This window comes from Pungitius pungitius, chromosome 21 (genome assembly GCF_949316345.1).
Source record: "Pungitius pungitius chromosome 21, fPunPun2.1, whole genome shotgun sequence".
Taxonomy (NCBI): domain Eukaryota; kingdom Metazoa; phylum Chordata; class Actinopteri; order Perciformes; family Gasterosteidae; genus Pungitius; species Pungitius pungitius.
Window position 1 is genome coordinate 15,401,280 of NC_084920.1, and position 21,728 is coordinate 15,423,007.

General features: G+C 47.7%; 1 protein-coding gene across 1 annotated transcript; it reads right to left on the reverse strand.

Moving 5' to 3' along the window:
- Positions 1 to 2,037: 2,037 nt before the first annotated feature.
- antxr1c (ANTXR cell adhesion molecule 1c) lies at positions 2,038 to 21,154 on the reverse strand. Its single transcript, XM_037462833.2, has 18 exons — positions 20,551 to 21,154; positions 15,845 to 15,916; positions 14,671 to 14,742; positions 14,326 to 14,407; positions 14,173 to 14,203; positions 14,001 to 14,074; positions 13,819 to 13,887; positions 13,454 to 13,534; positions 12,841 to 12,901; positions 10,183 to 10,281; positions 9,957 to 10,026; positions 8,175 to 8,253; positions 7,443 to 7,538; positions 7,261 to 7,299; positions 6,981 to 7,082; positions 6,726 to 6,893; positions 6,201 to 6,281; positions 2,038 to 3,963 (listed from the first exon to the last, which is right to left on the reverse strand). The coding sequence occupies exons 1-18, from the start codon at positions 20,715 to 20,717 to the stop codon at positions 3,712 to 3,714; spliced, it is 1,695 nt and encodes a 564-aa protein (XP_037318730.2). The 5' UTR covers positions 20,718 to 21,154; the 3' UTR covers positions 2,038 to 3,711.
- Positions 21,155 to 21,728: the final 574 nt, after the last annotated feature.

A 21,728-nucleotide genomic window follows, 5' to 3' on the forward strand; every position in this document is an offset into this window, starting at 1 on the left:
ACATAGCGTGTGTGTGTGTGTGTGTGTGTGTGGGGGGGGGGGATCAGTGAAGTTCAGTCTGGGCAGTAATGTGAGACCGAGATGAAACACTCAGCACATTCCTTTGGGCCTCGGTTTTCTTCAGCTCTGAAAGAGGGAGAAAATAGACAGAAAGAAAGACAGAAAAAACAGGACTTGAAAAAGCAAAAAGAGGGATGTCAAGAAAAAAAATGATGAAAAAGTTTACAGCCGGATAAAGTGAAGGATGCAGTGTCCTCCGGGGACATCTAACACCTCTCATTGACACAGTGGGATTGAGTTTGTATATAATGTTGTGCTCTTTATAGATGATGATGTGCTTCATGGAGGCTTTACTTCCCATAAAAACTGTCTGAATATCAGGACCAGACTACAAATAGAGCTGTGGCCTCGTGATGTGGCCCCAGAATCGTTTAATAACCACTTATTATGCCGTGTTGACATTTTTTCTTTATGTTAAGATGACGAGTGTCACCGTTCACGGTCAGACACGAAAGACCAAACGCACTCTGGAAACCAACCTGTTTCAGTTTGTGGTTCATAGTGGTGCGTTTTTAACTTGTTTCCATGTGCTTTATCTATCTGAAGTAGTTATCTTAACTTAACAACCAAGATCAATCGACAACAAAGGGCAATAATGACAGTGACCTGTTGAAAAAGTGGTGTCCTATTGTGGTTTTTTTGCTGAGCAAAAAAAAAGCCTGTCATGAACTTTGTGTGCCAACCACAGAACTTGTTTTTTTGCAATTATCCTCTTTGAGTGGTCAGAAGACCAGAAAAGCACTTATACTTATACTTACTATAAGTACTGTCCATTTACACTCCAACATCCCGGTGTGGTGCCACATTAGCCGACAAAACTCGGGTCTATTGTACCAAAAGAAGTGAATAGAACTTAAAGGCGCTTTGAGGACCGGACAGTTGAGTTGAGATGGGGCAGCGTCCCAGCTGCTGTTATTCTTCAGACTGCCCGTCTGCCTCATTTTCTCCATTCTTCTGCCCCCCCCCCCCCTTTTCAAAATCCCACATCCTTCTCAGAGGGGAAAAAACGCAGACTCCACAGTAATTACCCAGCTGGAACCGCTCATGGCTATTTCTTTGCTTTATTAAATTCATTACCGACCAGAGAAGACACAGGTTTAGAAAGCTCTTCCAGAGCAGCACGTGTTTTTATACAGTGACGCCTCCTTGCTCGAGGAAGGGGGTGCACTTCCACCAGGGCCATTACCCCCCGCCGAGTGGGTTCCTCATGGACGATTCGGCAGGTAGAGGAAAGGTTCGTACTGAGCTTGTGACACACAGGACTCACACAGACAGGACTCAGAGGCCGGACTCACACAGACAGAAAGGACTCACACAGACAGAAAGGACTCACACAGACAGAAAGGACTCACACAGACAGGACTCACACAGACAGAAAGGACTCTCACAGACAGAAAGGACTCACACAGACAGGACTCACACAGACAGAAAGGACTCACACAGACAGACAGGACTCACACAGACAGAAAGGACTCACACAGACAGAAAGGACTCACACAGACAGAAAGGACTCACACAGACAGAAAGGACTCACACAGACAGAAAGGACTCACACAGACAGAAAGGACTCACACAGGCCGGACTCACACAGGCCGGACTCACACAGACAGGACTCACACAGACAGGACTCACACAGACAGGACTCACACAGACAGAAAGGACTCACACAGACAGAAAGGACTCACACAGGCAGGACTCACAGAGGCAGGACTCACACAGACAGAAAGGACTCACACAGGCAGGACTCACAGAGGCAGGACTCACACAGGCAGGACTCAGAGAGGCAGGACTCACACAGACAGGACTCACACAGACAGAAAGGACTCACACAGGCAGGACTCAGAGAGGCAGGACTCACACAGAAAATCTCAGGTAAAAGCTTGAAAGTCAACCTTTATTTATACCATTAAAAAAAGACAAAAAAGCAAAGTCATTTCAATCAACAAGATAAAATGATTATAAGTCTTTTGTGTTGGCTTCAGTACTGCTGTTCATAGGTGGGAAATACACTGATTGACATAATGTATTCAAACACTGATCTCCCCACATTGCAGCAGGAAATGTGAAATTCTTATAGAGTTGAACTGAATTACCACAATGTTAAAAACAAAATCCCCCCCAACTAACCGTTCCAACTTAAACCTTAGTTTTTGTGAATGGAAAAGGGAATAATCTGGCATGTGTAAGTTCTGGTCAGAGGACAAAACAAGGAAACGGTCATCTTATAACTGAAAGGAGAAATGTAGACAAATGCTGGAAATTGCTTGCAAAATTGGAATATGTAGCATGTTTCTCTAACTGAGCTGTATAGCTCAGCGATAATGAACGCATGTAGTATAAGTTTACACGTTATAATTGTGATACCTTCTTCAAAATGAAAGTATAAAAGAATCCAAACCAGAACAAAATCCCAAAAGGAAGTGGAAAAACAAGGAATACCAGCTTTACTACACACTGAAGTCCAAATGTCCTAGTTCTGTTCATTATTCAGGTCCATTTCCCCAATCCAACATCTAGTCACTGCCTAAATGCTGGCGACGACCTATGAGACGCCTAATGCACGCCAAGATTCATGCAATTTAAATTCTTTTAACAAATTCACATTGAGTTTGAAATGTCTCTACGCAGCTGAGGGCTTGTGAAACGCCGCTCACTTTTAACTGGCTGGCTCCTATGTATCAAAATCCTGTGCACAGTGTCTTTGTGGTTGGACACCTTGTCGATATTCAAGTACCCCTCTATTTCTCTCTCGGGAGTATAATAAATTAGATGCACGTTGAACTGCCCTGCAGTTGCAATGTGACCGGCGATGATTAGGCTAAAGACATAAAACACACATATCGGTATTAAAGTACAGTCGGAGGGTTGTGTATGAAAAGGTGTGACGTCAACCTGATTTCTGGTTGTCAGATTTAAATGTCCAAATGCAACAAAAAAAAAAAGAGGAATACATACTGTAGTTGTCCAGCAGTCTATTTACGCAGATGCCAAAAACCCTAAAATACATATTGCTGTATTCTAAATTCAATAAACAATAAATGGGAGTTAAGGACAAAATCCAAAGCCTCAGAGATATCGACCAACGTAACACACGTCGTAAAAACATGCCTTCCACCTTACGTCTGTACACTTCCCCGTCACAAAAAGGCTGTGACTGCATCAATTCGCTTTTTAAGGGTGGTCGTGTTCTAGGATGTTGTTGGATAGAAGAAACATCCCAAAAAGGTGAAGTAGAAAATCCCTTTTGACAACAGTAACCAGTTGTAATTCTAATCCAATCCCAGGTTTAACCTACTTTTGGGTTAAAGTCCCAGCCAGCAGTGGATGAACTGCGGTTTTATTGTGTGGACTTCCTGTGCCTGCATGCTTTGCTGTCCAGCAACAATCCACCACCATCTCACAAACACTTTAGTAGAATATATGTGCCCGAACCCCCCCCCCCCCTGTTCAGCCTCTGTGTGTCGGGCCAAAGGTCAACGGTCAAACTGCTTTCTCTTTTTTTTTTTTACAATGTAGGAGTTACACCAAGATTCCCTGCGTTATTATTTTTGTATTTTTTTTAAATGGCTTTCTACGTGCAGTTTGACATTCTCACGTACAAGAAGAGCACAACACAAAACACTTTGTTTTTGTTCTGTGTGTGTTTCGGGGTCACAGGCTGGGCGGGGGGCGCGAGGGCGGCGCGCAGGGAAGCCCCGGGGGCGTGCGTGATGGCGGCGGCCCCGGGGGCACGGGGCCTGAGGGGGGGGACCTGGCGGGAGGGCTGGCGGCGGGGGGCGGGGAAGTGGGGGCGGGGTGGTAGTCCGGCGGCGGCGGGGGCGAGAGGGTGTGGGTCGCGGCGCGGGGGGGGGCCTTGGCTGCCGCTGACTCCTCTTTCACTCTGGTGAAGTTGATGCATCGACCCTGGAGGTGAAAGGAAGGAGGGAAACGTCTTCAAAAGGAGAACTTTTCCCACAGAAGTTCAACTACCCGACAAACCTATGAGGCTCTTCTCAGAGTGCTAATGTTAGCATGCTAATGTTAGCGTGCTAATGTTAGCGTGCTAATGTTAGCATGCTAACGCGCTTAAATAACAGGGTGTTGGTGTTGAGCTGTAAGACGGGCCTGTGGAAGAGTTCCAATGATAATAATATATTGAAAACATCATCAACACTGTGGATTTAAATGGCACGGCAAAAAAAATACAACAGTTGAAAGTATGTACGGAATGTGCAACATCAAAGTAGGTTGGAATCAGAAGTGTGATTTGAATAAAATTGTGTTAAAACGGTTCAACAGTGGAAGTTTTGACTTATCGGACTGTAAAACGAATCAAACGGTTCCGGGCAGAAGTCCCATTCGACTCCGGAGCTGCTCGCTAAACGTTCCTCTGACCCACGAGGCCCGCGGGTCGCTGGTACCGCCGCGACTCTACGCGCTCCACACTTGCATGGGGGGGTTGGCAGTCATGTTAATCTGCTCTTAGCCAGCGACTGGATGTCGCTTACAAAGCTGTGTGGATTGAGGACTTGGAGGTAGAAGCACCCTAAAGTGGGTCAATACATTGGGACGATGTGGCAATTCTTGGCGTTGGTGGGTCCGTCGGGACGCAGCGGCGCTTTGAGTCTACCAACATTTCACTGGATTAAATGAAGCGGCGACTCCTCTCTGACCTCCTCCGACGTCTGCAGTCTTACCAGGGTCATAAAATGCTCTCTGCCTGGGCCACACGTGCACATCTGTGTGTGTGTGTGTGCACGTGTGTGTGTGTGTGTGTGTGTGTGCGTGCGTGTGAGACTCGGTCGGTTAGGTGGAGGCGGCCCTGGCAGTTGCTTGGTATGACCTCATGTCCTTTAGCCCGCTGAATACGTCCCGTGGGAGGCTTGTGTTTATGTGAGAGAAAGAAACTCCCCCCTCGTACTGTACTCTCTGACGTCAGCGTAATGGATGTGGTTTGGTCACACACACACACACACACACATATTCTCATAACCGCTGACTCTCAAATGTAGATAACTTCATCCGTGTGATGAATTTAGTCTTTAGAGGATATGAATATCAGATGCACTTTGTTTTGGTGCCATTGGATTCATCAGCAAGAACTAACTGCGTAGCTAAAGGCAGGATGCTAAAGGCAGGATGCGGCGCCGGGGTCACGGGCCTGACATTCAGCCGTTGTTGTGGCGGTCGCCGCGGCAACGCACGCCGACGAACACAAGTATCCAAGCCGGAACCCGGTCGGCTCGGCCCCGCGTCCCGAGCCGGGCGGCGCCGGTCGGCGGGAGACTGTCGCAGCCATTTAACACCAAACTCACTTTTTTTTGGGGGGGGGGGGAAACCTAAAGCAAAATTCCACTCCACTTTGGCCTGGGAATAAAAACTTAAAGTACCTGGAAACGAGGCGGCCTGCTGGCCTGAGATGTTTCTACCGCATCGTTAGGAGCCCCCAAATGACTTGAGGAGGCGACATCGTTTGTGTGGAAAATAAGCGGCGAAGTAACGCAGGGCGAAGTCAGGCCCAGCTTCTCTGGGGAGGAGGCATCGGTTGGAAAACCTCTCTTTATCTGACGGTGCTGGAGGTGATTGTTTCCTCCGCAAGGAGCCGAAAGCAGATTCTGTCTCTGCTCCCCCCGCCGGTGCCAAGAAAAGACTCTTAAATGTGGAATTCACGTAAAATAATAATAAAAAGAAATCGCTGGAGATTTTCTACTCACGAGTTTTAACTGGGGCAGCGAGAGAGTCGGCTCGGGAGGGGTGAGGGGGGGGGGTGAACAGTGAGGGAAAAGATGGCACAACAAATTGGGGGAGGGCAGAAAACGGTGCAAAGGGAGGATGAGGAGTGGATGGAGAAGCAGGAACCGCCTGACAGCTCTCTGGTCTCAGTGCCCCCCCCCCCCCCCCCCCCCAAACCAAACTCCTCTCAGCAGGAGGAGGGATGACGTGTTTCTAAGTGAAACTAGAACACGATAAACCCTTCAAGATGGCACATCAGCTCAGAAGCTGAAGCAGAAGTTTTTATTATTATGATGAGTTCAATATTAAAATCAGTCCACCCCGGGAAAGTCAATAAAAAAGAAAAGAAAGAAAGGATAGAAAGCCGGCTATTGGTGGAGGGATGGATCCATCGCGTGGACCTGGGGGGGGGGACTGCAGGTACTCACGTTATCGCCGGGCTGGGGTCTCATCAGGGAGACCTGGTCGTACCCGCGGCAGAACAGAGCCCAGATCGCGTCCAGTTTACCCTGAGCGGGACAGAAGGGGGAGGGGGGGGGAGAAATGGGGTTTGACAGCTGGCCACATCTGCAGAACCAAACGCACACAGCTGGATTGCACAGCGGGATTAAAGCCGCCCTGATAATTGAATTGAATGTTGTGCTTATCCAACTAATTATACAGAAACGCCACCGTTAGCCGGCTTCATTCCTCTCGGCTGTCTTGTGCTTTTCATGGTTTTTTTTTCTCTTCTCTCCGGTTGTAGGAGTTCAGGCTCCTCTGCGGCTGGAGAAAGTTCTGCCGCCCGCAGTTATTTGAAACCCGCTGGGCAGGAGCTCAGAAAAACTCCACAGCGGTCAAACTGTGAGCGAGGTGGATTTTTTATTTTTGTGTGTGTGTGTGTGTGTGTTACTGAGAAGCAGACATTTTGCTACGGCTAAGTCGCCGCCATCATCTCAATCGGCGCCATTTACCCGGATGGGCGTGTACCACTTCCTGTCCTGGGGCGCCCTCCGGCTGTGGGCTTTCTTGGGCTTGGGCTCGAAGGGCTCGTACTCCTGCTCCGGCATTTTCACCACCGCGTTCTTCGGCTTCTCCAGCTTGGCGCCCTCCTCGGTCGAGCCCTTCCCCCCCCAGCGCACCTACGGGACGGGGGGGCGCGGCGCGTCAGTAACGGTCGTTTACGGTCTGCCATTAGATTCGATTACGGCGCTTTGTCGTGGCGTCACCTCCATCCTCTTGATTCCTCCGATGCCTCTTCCTCCGTAATAAGAGGCGTCCACGGTGGGCCACTTCTTCTTGGGGAGGCCGTCCTCATCGTCCGAGCTCTCCTAAAGTTCACACAGAAACGGACCCACTTTTATTTGTTACCGGGGGGGGGGGGGGCTTTGGAGGAACAAGCAGGCTGTCCACTGAGAATATAAAAACAGCGTTCACATTAGCAAAGTGGGGGGAGGCAAACACACCACTTAGTGCACAGGACGTGTGTGTGTGTGTCTTTTTACTCACAGGCTCGGGAGGAGGTGGAGGAGGTGGTTCTTTGATCACCTGTGGAACAACAAAAGACACGACAAGGTCTGCGTGTTGCTTTTAGTAAGGAGCCCCTGAGCTGCTTTAATCCCCCCCCCCCCCCCTTCGGCGTGCAGACAAACCAACTGTAATTCAAGTGTCCGACACCCTGTTCTTCTTACCACGGTGCAGCAGAGCGGCCAGAACCACCACATGAAGAGCAGGGCGAGCAGCAGCAACAACACCAGCAGGGAGATCAGGAGGACTCTGCCGTCAGACTGACACACACACACACACACACACACACACACACACACACGCGCACGCACACACGCATGACATCAGAACCTTCACGACCGCACGCGTCGGCGCATAAACAGTAACATCGGCGCTCGGAAATTTCCCAAATCAGCGGGTTTTCTCAAACTGAATTTGTGACATGTGTCACCACATGTGACACATGTTCTCTCGTGCCGCACGGGCCCATTTTATGGACTAACTACAAAGGCTAAACGAAGGCGTGGCAGGCCGGGAGACTTTGGCGAGGGCCTCACAGGGGGTTTGTCGCGTCGTCTATTGCGCGGGGCCGACACCACCCCCCGTCCCCCCCCCCCCCCCCTCAAAGCCTGCTGGGACTCCAGCAGACATGGCGTAGTTTAATGGTGGGAAGCAGCTGATGACGACGCTCCCATTGAGCTCTGTGCATCACGAGCCGCAGCGCGGCTTTAATGGCTGTGATGTCACCTTCAAAGAGCCTGTTGCTCTGGATCCATGTGGGATGTTTTTTCTATTTTCTTCAGATTGCTTCAAGTCACAAACCCTGGTTCAGTTTTTCTATTCCGAATGTGTTGGTTTGGTGGTTTAAATGTGTGTCTTTTGATGCATGAACATGGGGGCGAAGAGGAGCCACTTACACACTCGATGGTGGTGATGTGCACGTTGCTGCTGATGAAGGACAGGCCGTCGTTCATGCTCACCTGCAGATAGATCACCCTGGAACACAGAAACAATGCAAAACAACCGCCATGATTGGAGCAGGTTTTTGCAGCCCGAAGCATTTCCTCCCAACGCTCGATTCGATTCTACAGGATGATGTCATTTGACCTCGGGTTCACACCCAATCACGTCAGCGGAGGTGGTTTGTTTGAAGGGAGAAAAACCGCCGGACCCTTAGTAGAAGAACGAGAGGGACAATTCGGCGACATCTTGAGTTCACTGGACTCAGATCGGTTTTGACCTGACAGGACGACACCTGATGGAGAACTGTGTCCGATCCACAAGCTCCACGCTGAGTGGATTCACACACACACACACACACACACACACACACAAAGCCGGCTATTTGACTGATAAGCCTGTCTTTGCTCTGACTCAGTGAGCTGTTGTTTGAAAAGAAGCAGACTGGATGGAGAGAGAGGGAGAGGGAGGGAGAGGGAGTGTGGGTTCATGATCCACAGCAGACGTACCTTGGTGATGACAAACAGCTGGTCTTTAGGAGATTTAAACTTGAAAAGAGTCTTAAAGGGGAGGAAGGCGATGTTTGCGTTCATGTTGTAATAAATCAAACACACACTGGAGTTATGCTGCTCATTAGAAGAAAAATCTGCCTAAAAAACACAGGCACTAAATAGCCTGCATTCCTACTGACACGGAGAGACTACACCTATAACATAAAAAATAAAACTAAAAGCAATGCGGCAGTGATGCAGGTTGTGCTTTGAGTTTTATTTTTGCGTCAAATTTGCTGTGAATCAGTCTGACGTGTTTTTTCGGGCATTAATGGAGCAGTTTGCAAACCGAGGAGCTTTGGTCTCCTCTCACAAAGGAACGAAGCCACAAGGAGGCTGCTGCAAGAGGGTTTGAGGCCTCTGGGTAACGGACACAAATAGGAGGCAGATAGGGGGGGGCAGTAAAGTGTGTGTGTGGAGCTGAAGCTTCAGCCATCAGTGCAGGCCGTTTAAATCTATCCTCCATGCACATGTTCCCACACCACTGGACACTGCAATTATTAACCGTGAATCGAATGTGTAACTTTCACGAGAGAATTAAAGGATGGAATTTGTGGCGCAATTACGGAATCATTCAAAGAAGAAGCTAAAAAGTGACTCTTTGCACCAATGCAGTTGCAAAGATTTCAACCGCAGTCCCCTGAACCTCCTCCTCTGTGGACTGTTCTTCCCATGGAGACTCTGGTTAAGGAGGTCTGTGGGTTGTTGATGTTGGACCACCAGGAGATGGTGTGACCCCGTTCTGAACCTCACTGGTGTTTCTCAGACGCACGGGAAGACGACCCCAAACGCATAAGGACAGACATTGTGCGGTGACTTTGGACACTGTGTCGTATTCACCCGTCGTTGGGAGAGACCTTTAAGCTGCTTTTTACTAAATGTTTGTGTCGACTGAGCCGTAAACACAGCGTAGAATTGTCATCATCCTGCAAAGTGTTTACGACAAACAAACTGCTTGTAGCACACGCTGTGCTTTTGGAGCGACGCAGCCCAAAAAAACATGTAAAGAAGTGGCTAAAAATAATGAGCTGAAAGAGGAGCTTCAGGATGGAGGCTTCACAACGGCGTGTGCTGACTCAGCCCCCCCCCCCCCCCTTCGTATCGCTATAAGCACACACGTGTACGCGTGCTCCTCTGTGCCTCCGGGGGGAAAGAACGGGATTCAAAGGTGAACGAAGGGGCACCTACTTCCCAACTTCATGGATGACAGGAGCCGGACACATGAGGAACGTGTCCTTCACGTCAGCCGGCTTTTCATCTGGGAAGCAAAGACAAGATCTTGCTGAAGCTCATCCGCGCGTTGTTGTGCATTCTCGCCAAAGAAGCATTTTCACGAAGGGACCAAAGGGCCCTGATGGAGACTTAAACGTAAACCGGGTCACCTCAGGAGACCGAAAAGGAGCAAAGTACTCACTGACTGTAACGGTGTCGTTGATTTTGAAGCTGCAGAGCACCTGGTTGATGTTCCTGGTGTGGAGAAAGCCGTTTCCTCCCACCACCACCTGGAAGGACTCTGCTCACACACCACACACACACACACACACACACACACACAGTTTTATACATTTTATACATGCATGTGATGTTCATGATGCTCAACAAACCGCAACAAGATGGAATCATGGGCCTCAATCCTCAAATCAAAGAATGCACCTCTTCAATTATGCGATTGTATATGGAAGTAAATCTGTGCCATCGGGGGTTGAAATAAAAAGTTGATTGAATTTCTAGCACTGAATATTTATGCATTGAAATTATGTACCTGAATGTTTTTCAACATTAAAACACCGCAAAAAAATTCAACCTAAAAAAAAAAAATGTTGAAATATTCGAAATGGAGGCTACAATATTCAACCGCAAAAAATTCAACCTTGGCACACCAATATGCGGAGGCTACAATATTCAACCCAAATAAATTCAACCTTGGCACACCAACATCCGGGACACTAAGGTAGAGCAATCGATTCTAGATTCAAGATCAGTAGCGTGCGTCAAGCTGAAGGAGCGAGCACCCAAAACACCTTCGGCTTCGGATTGTATCCATGTCCAATAATAACGGGACTTTAACTCTTCTTCATGCCATCAGTGTGGCAACGTATGAAGAAATACATAAAAGAACATATAATGTTCACCCTAAACAAAAACGTTTGCTTGCCACTGACGATATACAACTCTATTAAAATATACAAATCAACTGAAATCGATTAAGCTCGGTTGGCCGAGTGGGTAGCACAGCCGCTCTGTGGCACTACGTTATTTTGCGCGACACGGTTCGAATCCCGGTTGTGGCGGACTTTTAATAAATGTTCTTTTATGTATTTCTTCATACGTGGCAGTGACGTAGTGCTCACTTATACAATCGTAATCGCTGCAATGGATATGGGATGCATTTTTGAACATTTTCAGAACAATATGTTTGCAAATGTGTGACGACTCAAGTGACGGAGGCAGACAACACCTGCCTGCCGGGGGGAAACAAACACGCACCCGTAGCCAAACCAGTAGGTTCAAAAACCAGTAGGCACGTAACACCGGGGGAAAACAAACACGCACCCGTAGCCAAACCAGTAGTTCAAAAACCAGTAGGCACGTAACACCGTCACTGAAAAATGGGTTCTCGTTTCAGACTTTACGAGCAAATACAGGATCCCTTTGAGATAAATTCTAAAGCCTCGCATTAAGACGTACATCCCTTTATGTAAGACTCTGCGCTACTTGCAGGTCGCTGTGTTGTGCCAGATCCTCAATAACGTTTACCCATGGCCACGAAGACTCATTTAACGTTACGTGGACTTTGAATGTCGCTTAATACCCAACTGAGATCGGCTTGTGCCGCTGTGAAAAAGGATCCTTCCACCGACGCTACTGCGGTTATTCCTGCATGTCCTGTCGGGTTTATGCGTCTGCACGCTCCGCTAAAGCCGCTGCCCCCCCCCCCCCCCCCCCCCCCCCACTACGATACAGCGGCTCATCTGCCTCTTCAAGCGCGTTCCTGGTTTTCAAAACTCCGCCAATCACTCCTAACAGCTTGTCGAAGGATCTCAGCATCATTAAATGAATTCAAAACTAGAAGAAGAGGCGTATTGTGAGCGGCTGTACGCTCTCGTTTAACTTCCGCTTAGTTCATGTCCAACACAGTCTGTTAATGTACAAATGTCAGCTGTCTAACACGGAATCTTACAGAAACAAACCACACTGATGACATGAAGAAGAGTTAAAGTCCCGTTATTATTGGACATGGATACAATCCGAAGCCGAAGGTGTTTTGGGTGCTCGCTCCTTCAGCTTGACGCACGCTCCTGATCTTGAATCTAGAATCGATTGCTCCTCCTTAGTGTCCCGGATGTTGGTGTGCCAAGGTTGAATTTATTTGGGTTGAATATTGTAGCCTCCGCATATTGGTGTGCCAAGGTTGAATTTTTTGCGGTTGAATATTGTAGCCTCCATTTCGAATATTTCAACATTTTTTTTTTTTAGGTTGAATTTTTTTGCGGTGTTTTAATGTTGAAAAACATTCAGGTACATAATTTCAATGCATAAATATTCAGTGCTAGAAATTCAATCAACTTTTTATTTCAACCCCCGATGGCACAGATTTACTTCCATAATTGTATTTCTAATAACTTCTATAGTAATATGTATAAATCTATATACCGGCATATATCACGCGTTTTAACCAATGAGGTCATTGTGGGGGGCGGAGCCTGTCCAGCGGGTGACCTCAGTGGACCACACAGATTTCTCAGCTCCATGTTCACAGAGAAAAAAGAAGACAACGGCAGATGTGGGAAGCTGTCCCTCTGCTTTTTTTTTTTAAATGTCCATTTAATCTTGCTTTAACTGTGATAATCTTTCTCTTGGCAGGACACTAAAGTTTTGTCCGCTTTACATTTCAGCCAATAACACCACTCTGTCAGGGCCAACCCCTTCAATGAGAGCCTTTGATGCCATCCGTCACCTGGATGCTCACGTACGATTGGTTGTTCTGGGATACTCATGGACTCATCTCGCCGATGAGCACGCAGTGACGAAATGACTGTGTGTGTGTGTGTGTGTGTTTTCAGCTCCTTACCCCCCGCACACACCCTGGAGGGCTCCGCTGTCAAGATCTCAATGCAGGACTTCTTGATGATCTGCAGGGTCAACGAGGAGGACGTTTATTTATTTTTTTATTTTGTTCGCACACGGCTGCTTGGCTCTTTGTAACAAACAGATTTGTCAGATAAGCTAAAAAAAAAAATAGCACAGGAGAACTCAATAATCACACATTTTCCACTCCTTGAAATGCATATTTCAAACACGGGAGAGGTGCTTGTTGTTCTTGGAGCCTGCCTGTAGTGTACTCTTTAAATATGTGCATGGGTTTTCATGAGGCCGGAGTACACAGAGACCTACAGTTCGGCCCAATGCGTGTTAAAAAAATAAAAAAAAGAGAGCGGGTTGCAGGGTCCGGTTGAGTTGAATCCTCAACTAAACCTGCATTGGAACTAAATGCGAGCTACTTTAGCATCGGACGACCCGATGTAGTGACCAGATGTCTGATGAGTAACTGGGCTCTCTGTGCATTCATGTTTGAGTGTTTCCTGAAGTATGTTCTGACCCCCCCCCCCCCCTCCCCCTCCCCCTCTAATGCTGTGGAGGTTTGTGAGCTTCAGCCACAGCGACGCTGAGAAGAGTCTATTCACCGAATCAATGACTCCCCGCAGGGCGTGGAAGCCGCCCAGCACAGGAAACACGTGCTCGATGGTGTCCGCAATAGTGGCCAGCTATGGAGGGAGGGGGCGGGGGGGGGGGGGGGGGGGGGGTGGAGGAGGGGGGAGAGAGGAGAGGAATTAGAGAAGTATTTTGAAGGAGTGTTTTCTGTAAGTGTGTTCAGCGAGACATCTTTAATATTCAGGTGATGATAATGATATTTAATATCAGATTGTACCAGCATGATACAGTGTATTCATGCACTAAAGAACACTGAATGTCTATGCGACATGGAGGGAGGAGAAGTCCCCAAACCGTGGATTCCTTTTAAAAAAGGCAAAAAAAACGTGGGCCTTACCTGCGTCTCATTGAAGTCTTTGACACCAACGCAGTACACGACGGCTCCCAGAGACCGGGCCCTCTCCGCCTGTCGGGGGGGGGGGGGGGGGGGGAGACACACACACAAGCGGTACAACCCATTAAGTGCCGGGCCCTGCAGCGAAAGAACGTGTCGCCCAGAAGCTGCAGGCGGCTGGCTACCTCTTGCTGCGCGGTGACGAGATGATGTTCCAGCAGCTCCCCGTCCGTCAGCGCGATGATCACGCTGGCCGTGCCTGCAGGAGATATTGCGGACGTTATTGCAGGCTAAAACCTCGACTGAAGAAGGCATTCATTTTTTATTTTTATTTTTTTGGCTTTCGCCCACGCGTACCAAAGTTCTCTTGGTGGATCTGCTCGTTCGCCTGTGAATGAGGAGACATTCTCGTGGTGAGAGGGACAGGAAATACCAAAGCTTCACATTCAAACCACTATTTCAGTGGACTGGCTCTTTTAAAAACAGCTAAGGCTTCGGACAGAGGCTTACCTTGCGCAGGCCAAGGTCCATGCACGTGTCTCCACCAGTGACCTCTTTGCTCAGAGCAACCAGCCCCTTTCTGATGGTCGCTCTGCAGAGAGGAGGAGACCTTTTAAACTTTTTGTGTGTTTTTCGCCTTCTGCTTTGTTGCCTTCACTATTTGCACTATAGTCGCTAAAGCCCACCCTAAATCCTGTTTGGTCAGTGGAGCATTATTCCCAGCTGGAAATGCCTTTGATTCAAGTGGAAACACCATTTCTGTGATGCTAGAGCATTCCGTGCTTTAAATGTATTCATGGGAGAAAATGGAATTCATCTCACTCATCAGCAGATGACACTTAGTTTACAGTTTACCTGTTTTCCGTCAGTTTCATGATGGTGAAGGCTCTGGTGGAGAAGGTTATGAAGGACATCCTCAGCATGGGACTGGAACAGGAGGAGCAAACAGGCAAAAGTCATCATCACTCAGCGCCTCAAGGATCAACCAAATAATGATGACGCGTGTCAAACATCACCATCGGGGAGGGGGGGGGGGGTTTCCCACCTTGCACAACACGTAATAAGTAATAAAACCATTTCTACCAGGAACATCGACTAATCCGCTTTATTTCAACAAAGTGTCTCTGCACGAGTTGCATGGCGGGTGCAGACATGGAGCGTCAGCGTGCACGGAGCGGTGCACGTGAGTGACATGCGTGACCCCCCCCCCCTCAAAGGTCTGCGTTGGCACTGCGGCCTCAGATGTGGCTGTTCCTGTTTACGGCTGAGCTGTTGTGTTCAGAGAGGAACGACGGGCTCGTAAACATACGCGTGCAGCTCTCTCTGTGCTGTTTGTCTGATTATTTGTGAGAAAGCGACGGCAGGTTTTGCGCCGTTTGAAACGACTGTTCGTGTTTGTAAAAAAACAGAAGGGCCGACTTTGCGTTGCTTTGAAACTGCAGGTTGTTGTTGTTGTGGCCTCCGAGGAGCAGGGACCAAACAAAGCCACCCACGAGCTGAAGGCCAGCTGTGGGAACGGTGGATTACTCATTTCAGCTCATTTCAAAGGTGCAGAAATATCTACAGTCACTTAAAGTTCTGGTTTGACACATTTGTAATCCATACGTCTGATATAAGTAAAAAGGATGTAAATTATTACAGTGATGATACACTTTAAAATCTGCTTGTTGCATTTTGTCCCTTTGGGCTTGCCTTAACTTATTTCAAGAATATTTCTTCCTATGTCAGATGTGAGGACCATTGAGGGGGGGGTGGATCTACAGAGGCTGTGAATCCCAGACCAGCCGTGCACATGGAGGCCTTTGTGGCTGACTGAGCGCATTGCCAGCTGTCGCCGTGGGGGGACGGATGACGGTGATCTACAGCTCCGGGCTCCAGGAGGCCCGGAGTTCACCAGCAGAAAGGCTGCAAAGGGCCCCAAAATCTCTCCACACCATTGACATGTTGCAGCATACGGTCGTCGTCTCCACCTCCCACCTGATGAGTAGATGGTGTTGTTCTGTGTGACGGCCGATGGGGGAACGTTTACCTTTTGAACTTCTCCGCTAAGTTCTCCACAAAGTCGTAGATTTCCTGCCAGTGATCTTTCACACTGCCAGACCTAAGACAAAAAAAAGAGAAAATGGAATTGTGATCGAATGCAGTGGTTGAAAAAATAAAGTGAGCAAGAAAATCCTTAAACTGGAGCGAAGCGAATCACAAAAACAAGCGCATAAACCTGCCACCGATTATTCTTTGCAAAAATCTGTGTTAAAAATGATTCAGATTGAACTCAATGTCAACTCTTCTGCTGCCTATGAGACACACTGCAGCTCCAATAAGTCACAGCAGACAAAACACTGCTCTGCCAGCTGAGAACAAAAATATCATTCGCTCCAAAACAAGAAGAAGCTTTTATTTATGGCCAGACGCTGTGTGACTTGTCCCAGTGACTTCCCTTCCTGTTTTTGTAACACAGATAGATATATTTGTATAGTTACTGGCGACAGATTGATAGCTAGTAGATGCTTTACTAAACCCTGATGGGGAGGAAATGAAATTGAATTAAGAACCTTGACGATCCCGGTTATTCATCACAGGGGGGGGGGGGTGACTTAAACAATTATACAACAGGTGCCTGTTGAGATGAAAGAGGCTGGTGGTGTGGTCTGCGGTGTCATTTAGCAGCCTCCTGTATCCTCAAAGACGCCCCGAAGTCTAAGGAAAAAGGTCCCGGTCTCCCCAGGGGAGCTTCCATAAAACTGGACTATAAAGAAAAAAAACCCTATGGGAGCTACCTTCATTTCCTGAGGTGTGTGTGTGTGTGTGTGTGTGTGTTTGTGGTCATTTCATTAAGTGTGAGCATAAGCAAAAAGGGATGACAAACGGGAAATGAGCTAATTGACTGTGGTCAAACTAAAGAGGATGAGGAGGCGTTGGAGGAAGTACGACACCATGAGAATGATGAGAAAACATTTGTCCAGTAAATTACATTACAAAAGCTACATTAGAAATGCAGACGAATTGTGGACCAGAGGGTCTCAGAGGTTGTCCCCGAGGTGTTTTGGAGTTATTTCTTGGCTCAGGAGGGATTTTCCCATCATGCCTCTGTCATTTAAGGAAAACAACCCGAATTAGTAAAACATTGCACCTTTGCCAAAGGTCAAGGGTTAGCTTCCTTTATGCCACCCATGTGAAACTTAGAACAGTCCAATTACAATGGAAGCAGAGTTGTAATGTAAGTTCAGTCTGAGCAGATTCACCTAAGCGTTTTCTCAGGGCTGTTGTTGATGGGACGACTTGTCCCCCCCCCCCACATCAGGGCCAAAGAAAGAGGACAACAAAAAAGAAAAAGGCTGAGGAGGAGCTTGGATGTGCAGCAAAATGTGCAGAGCAAACAGAAAGAGTCACCCAGGGGTTGCACACACACACACACACACACACACACGTAGCCTCTGAGAAGCAGGAGCACATTTCTTTGGTGAAGTGCTCCATCACAGCAACGGTGAGAAGATGAAAAGTCCGTGCATGCTCACGTGGAGGTGGAGGTGTGGGGACCCTATTTGTTTAACTTCAGGGTGAATCTGAGGACTCCCCTCTTTGCTTTTCATCTCTCTTTCCCTGTTTCTGAACCACAATGACTCCTGTTTGTCCTGGAGCGGCTCCACTCACCGAGGTGGCTGCATTCGTGGGACCGAGTTCTAGCTGTGCAGATTTACTCACCTGTCCAAACAACACGGGGAGAGGAAGTGGGCCGTTTCATTCTATTGCTCTTAGCTAAACTATTTTATGTGGTGCCCTTTTTTTTTTGCCTCCTGAATGTGAGTTGAGGGTTTTTTCGGGGTTTGGACGCTTCACATAAAGGTTTCGAGAGGTGAGGGGGCGATGCAATCTGCAGACAAAGTGATGGCGGTTTGAAGCTTCCACCAAAGAGCCCAGCAACAGTGTTCTTTGGGACTGGACGGACTCTCGGAGCAAGGTGAAGACAGTGTGTGTGTGTGTGTGTGTGTGTGTGTGTGTGTGTGTGTGTGTGTGTGTGTGTGGGCTGAAGAGCTCAGCTGGAGGAGGCGTAACTTGTTGGATTGAAACATAAGAAACAAGAGAAAGAGATAAATGGGTTGAGTCGTTGACAGTTTTAGAGTCGTATGTTTTTTCTCACTTTCCTGTCATCAACTGGTTTGTGTTGATTTGGGGATTTTCACATTATTCCATAGACATGCAAGACTGGTTCTGAGGGACTTTCAACTAAATGCTGACGTAACCACGCTCAAGTGGCAACTGTGGCAAGTAAATGGTATAAACGCCTGTTACAGCTCACTGATATTTAGAAATCATTTCATACAACCAATTATCTTTCAGTAAAACATTTGTTTAAGTGAGAGATTTGGTGATTGTCGCAGGTATTACAGAGTATTTCAGCCTGTTGAACCGAGTCCTCTTTTAACTTTGCAGAAAGCCCATCTCTCCCAGAGGGCAACAAGATGACGGCATGTAGGAAAAAGCTCCGGTGATCCCGCGTCTTAAGGGGCCCCTCAGCTTTGTTCTGGCGGTTCAAAGCGTTGAAAGCAGGTCGTCTGCCGCCCAGCTGGGGCCCAGCAGCCAAATGACGGAACTCCAATTCGACCTTTAACAGCCGCTGGGGAAGTCAATGAGGGGCTAATGTTCCTGGGGATTTTTTTTTGGAGAGGAGTTGGAGTGGCGTTCATTCTTCCAACAGCATGGCATCGTTTATACGAGACATCGCTTCCCGCTGAAAGAAACCGAAGAGGCTCGCAGGCGAAAGACAAAATCCCCAAACACAGGGCCAGTGTCATTCCACAGCGGTAACGCACTTCACTGCCAGACACGTCCAAAGCATTTATGGACTGCAGCTGCGGTCCTGGTTTTTTTCCTGCCGACTTGGCGGGAATCAGGCGACACGACCCGTCGCACGAGCGGCACGCCAACCCGGAGAGAGAGAGAGAGATTGTGAGACGACACCAAGTGAGGCAGTAACAGGGTACGGAGGTGATGGGAGGCTGCTGGAGATGAAAAGGTCAGAGGTCGCAGTGGAGAAGAAAAGCCGACAGACGTTGAAAACGAAGCGGAGGGCGGCAAGTGTAAAAGTACATCTTTCTTTACTTTCACTTTCCTTCAACAGTATTTCACCAAACAAATTAAACAGGGATACCAGTATTACGCAAGAGTCAAATTTGTGCACAATGAACAAAAACACGATAGTCAAATGCAGCTCATCAAGAAGAGAACAACAAAACTTCATCTCCTTGATGAAAAGTGCTTGTTTTCCTAAGTGCTTGTTTCACCTCTAAAGACACTAGTGATTTCGTTCTTACGCAACACCCTCGTCGGGTATCAGGGTTTTCAGCTACCACAGCTATTGCCGAATAGAAAAGACAGGAGACAAGTAGCCAAGACGAGTCTGTGGCTCTTATTATAAAAGCCCTCATGTTTTCCCCTCTGTTCAACAGCGTTACTCACTGTCAACCAACTTCCTGCCTGTCCAATATCCTTTGGTTATTTACAAAAGAGGAAGGCTTGCACCGTGGGGGACCCATGATTCAAAGTTCCCCAAAGCGCTCCCATGTGTCTTACTGTACTTTGATGAAGGAAGGACTGTCAGCATCACCACCAGCCTGTTCATTCCACCAAGTCCTCCCACATTTAACGCCGTCCACGCGGCTCAACCAGGGCAGAGACATGGTGCAACCTGAGGGAGGTTTCCAATGACCTTGTTGGTCACCAGCACACGCACCAGCGAACAATAGCTTTCCACATTGGAAGAAAAAAAAAGAAGAACTCGTTTATTTGCAGCATGTGTTTACCGCAAAACGCCAGCCAGCTGCGGCCCTCCACATTTGGGGAGCAGTTTTCTTACTTTGTCTCCCACTTCTATCCGAGAATGGACAGGTCTGGGAAACATGTCACAGATGTCGTCCTTAATGGACACAGCGAGGCGCTGGATGCTGATAACGGCTGATGGGGGGGGGGGGCATCGGGGTGACAAATATAAGCCATTTACATGAAGCCATGCACCGAATGGCATATTAGACGTAATAGAGTCACCTTGCAAGATGACATTTTTACATGTTTTTATCTCTTAAATACACCCCCCTGAAAACACGCGACTGAAGGTGCTGCGTGCCACATTCTGCCCTCCGAATTAAGACCAGAGTTGCTTCCTGTCCTTTGGTGTTTTCTCCTCCCAACTCCATGCTCCATTAGTGCAAGGAGAAGCTGACACAGCACCGTTTAGGCCTCAACAGATAAAAGAGCAGAGTAAAGTAGTAAAGTTTCCAGTTGCTCAGAGTCCAGCCTATGTGGGCGTACAGTGGAAGTGAAAAGAGTGAACAAAGGGAATGAGTGAGGGGAAAAAGTTACAGCGTCTTTGCCTCTGGGCAGTTATACGTTTTTTCTTTCTCGAGGAAAGGGTCAAAATCTTTCGAATCTGCAGAGAAATAGAAATGTTGAATCAAAGCCACTGGTGTTCTGCTTATTCAGCAAGCTGTACTCTGAAAGTCAGCCTCCTCCCCATCAAATGCATCGGAGATGCTGCAAACCATAAGCGGAACTTCTCTTTTCTACTTTTCTCTTTTTAAATAACAATCACGCAAAGAATTTACCATCATTCCCCTAAAAAAAAAAAAAAAAGCAGTCACTTAATTTTCCATCCTGAATAACAATAAAAGTAGCAGTAAGAGGAAATGTAAATGGAGATGATTTAATGAATAGGGTTTTAATTAAGCAGTTTCCACTTACTTATCAAGCACAAAGTACAGGTCGAAGGCGCCCTGACATGAGCTCTCCTCCTCCTCCTCCTCCTCTTCCTCCTGCTGCTGCGGCTCGCCTCTCACAGATGGAGAACAGAGCAAAAATAATCCGAATAGAACCAGAACCAAACGCATGCTCAACTTCATTGTCTCCATAACTACTTTCCTCGGGGGAAAAAAAAAGGTTAAATCCTTCGTGGATAAAAAAAGGAGAGAAAATGGTATGTTTTACATCGCAGAGACAGTTGAAGGTGACAGAGACAGAAGACAGGATGCAGGGCACTAGATTCCGCGTCTCTTTTTGAAACCCGGAGAGCTGGAGCGGGGTTCAAGCTCCGGATTATTCCGAATCGGATTTTAAGCAAATCCGAAGCCCGCGTCAGGGAGAGAATGGCTCATATGGAGGGCTGGTTGGTAAAGGAAAACCCGAATAGAAGTGTGCACCCTGGTCCGAGGAAGCGCACTGAGCAGGTTTGGCGCTGCAGGAACCGGGAGTCCGGGGGACGGACTTGGCTGACAAGGACCAGGTTTCATGTTTCCAACTGAGGAGGAGAGAGAAAGAGCGAAAATGGGTCATTTTGCGCCTCCTCTCGCGCGCGGTTTTGGCCGAAGATTCGGCGCAGAGGGTGTGATGATTATGACATCATGTGAAGTGTCATGTTGAAGCACCAATGTGTCCATTTGTGTCGAGACAGCGAGGTCCTCATAGTGGCACCGGTGGTCGTCAGTAAGTCTCAGTGAGTCTGTGGTGGTCATCAATGAGTCTGCCTTTATCAAGATGCCACATTATAGATCTGATCAGATATTGAAGTCTGTCCCCTGATGCTGGAATGACCGACCAAGGGGGGGCCCAGGGTACAAATGAGCTTCAAACCCTTTTAGCCTGACACTGCTCTTCAGAACTAGGAGAAATGTGAGCAATTGTTTCTAATCAGGGAGTCTTGGCCAACCAATTATCTGGGTTCATGGTTGGAATTTGCACGACAGAAATAATCAACTGAATTCTTATTCAAACTCAATAATTATTATAATATGAAAGAAATATTTTTTTAAAAAGCTTGTGAAAGACATACAATGTATTGGTACAGATTAAAATATGTCCTTAAAAACATTTGGTTTGATTTTTTGTCTGTCTGATGCCTCCTTGGTTGTAAAACATGACCAACA

What these genes read in the sequence shown, in the direction of transcription:
- antxr1c (XM_037462833.2), bottom strand. Translation starts at nt 20,717, where the DNA reads ATGGAGACAATGAAGTTGAGCATGCGTTTGGTTCTGGTTCTATTCGGA. An exon ending in TGCGGGGAGTCATTGATTCG is followed by an intron (nt 12,902 to 13,453) that starts GTGAATAGACTC and finishes TTGACCCTGCAG; the next exon opens with ATCATCAAGAAGTCCTGCAT. An exon ending in AGTGGTACACGCCCATCCGG is followed by an intron (nt 6,282 to 6,725) that starts GTAAATGGCGCC and finishes TGTCCCGCTCAG; the next exon opens with GGTAAACTGGACGCGATCTG.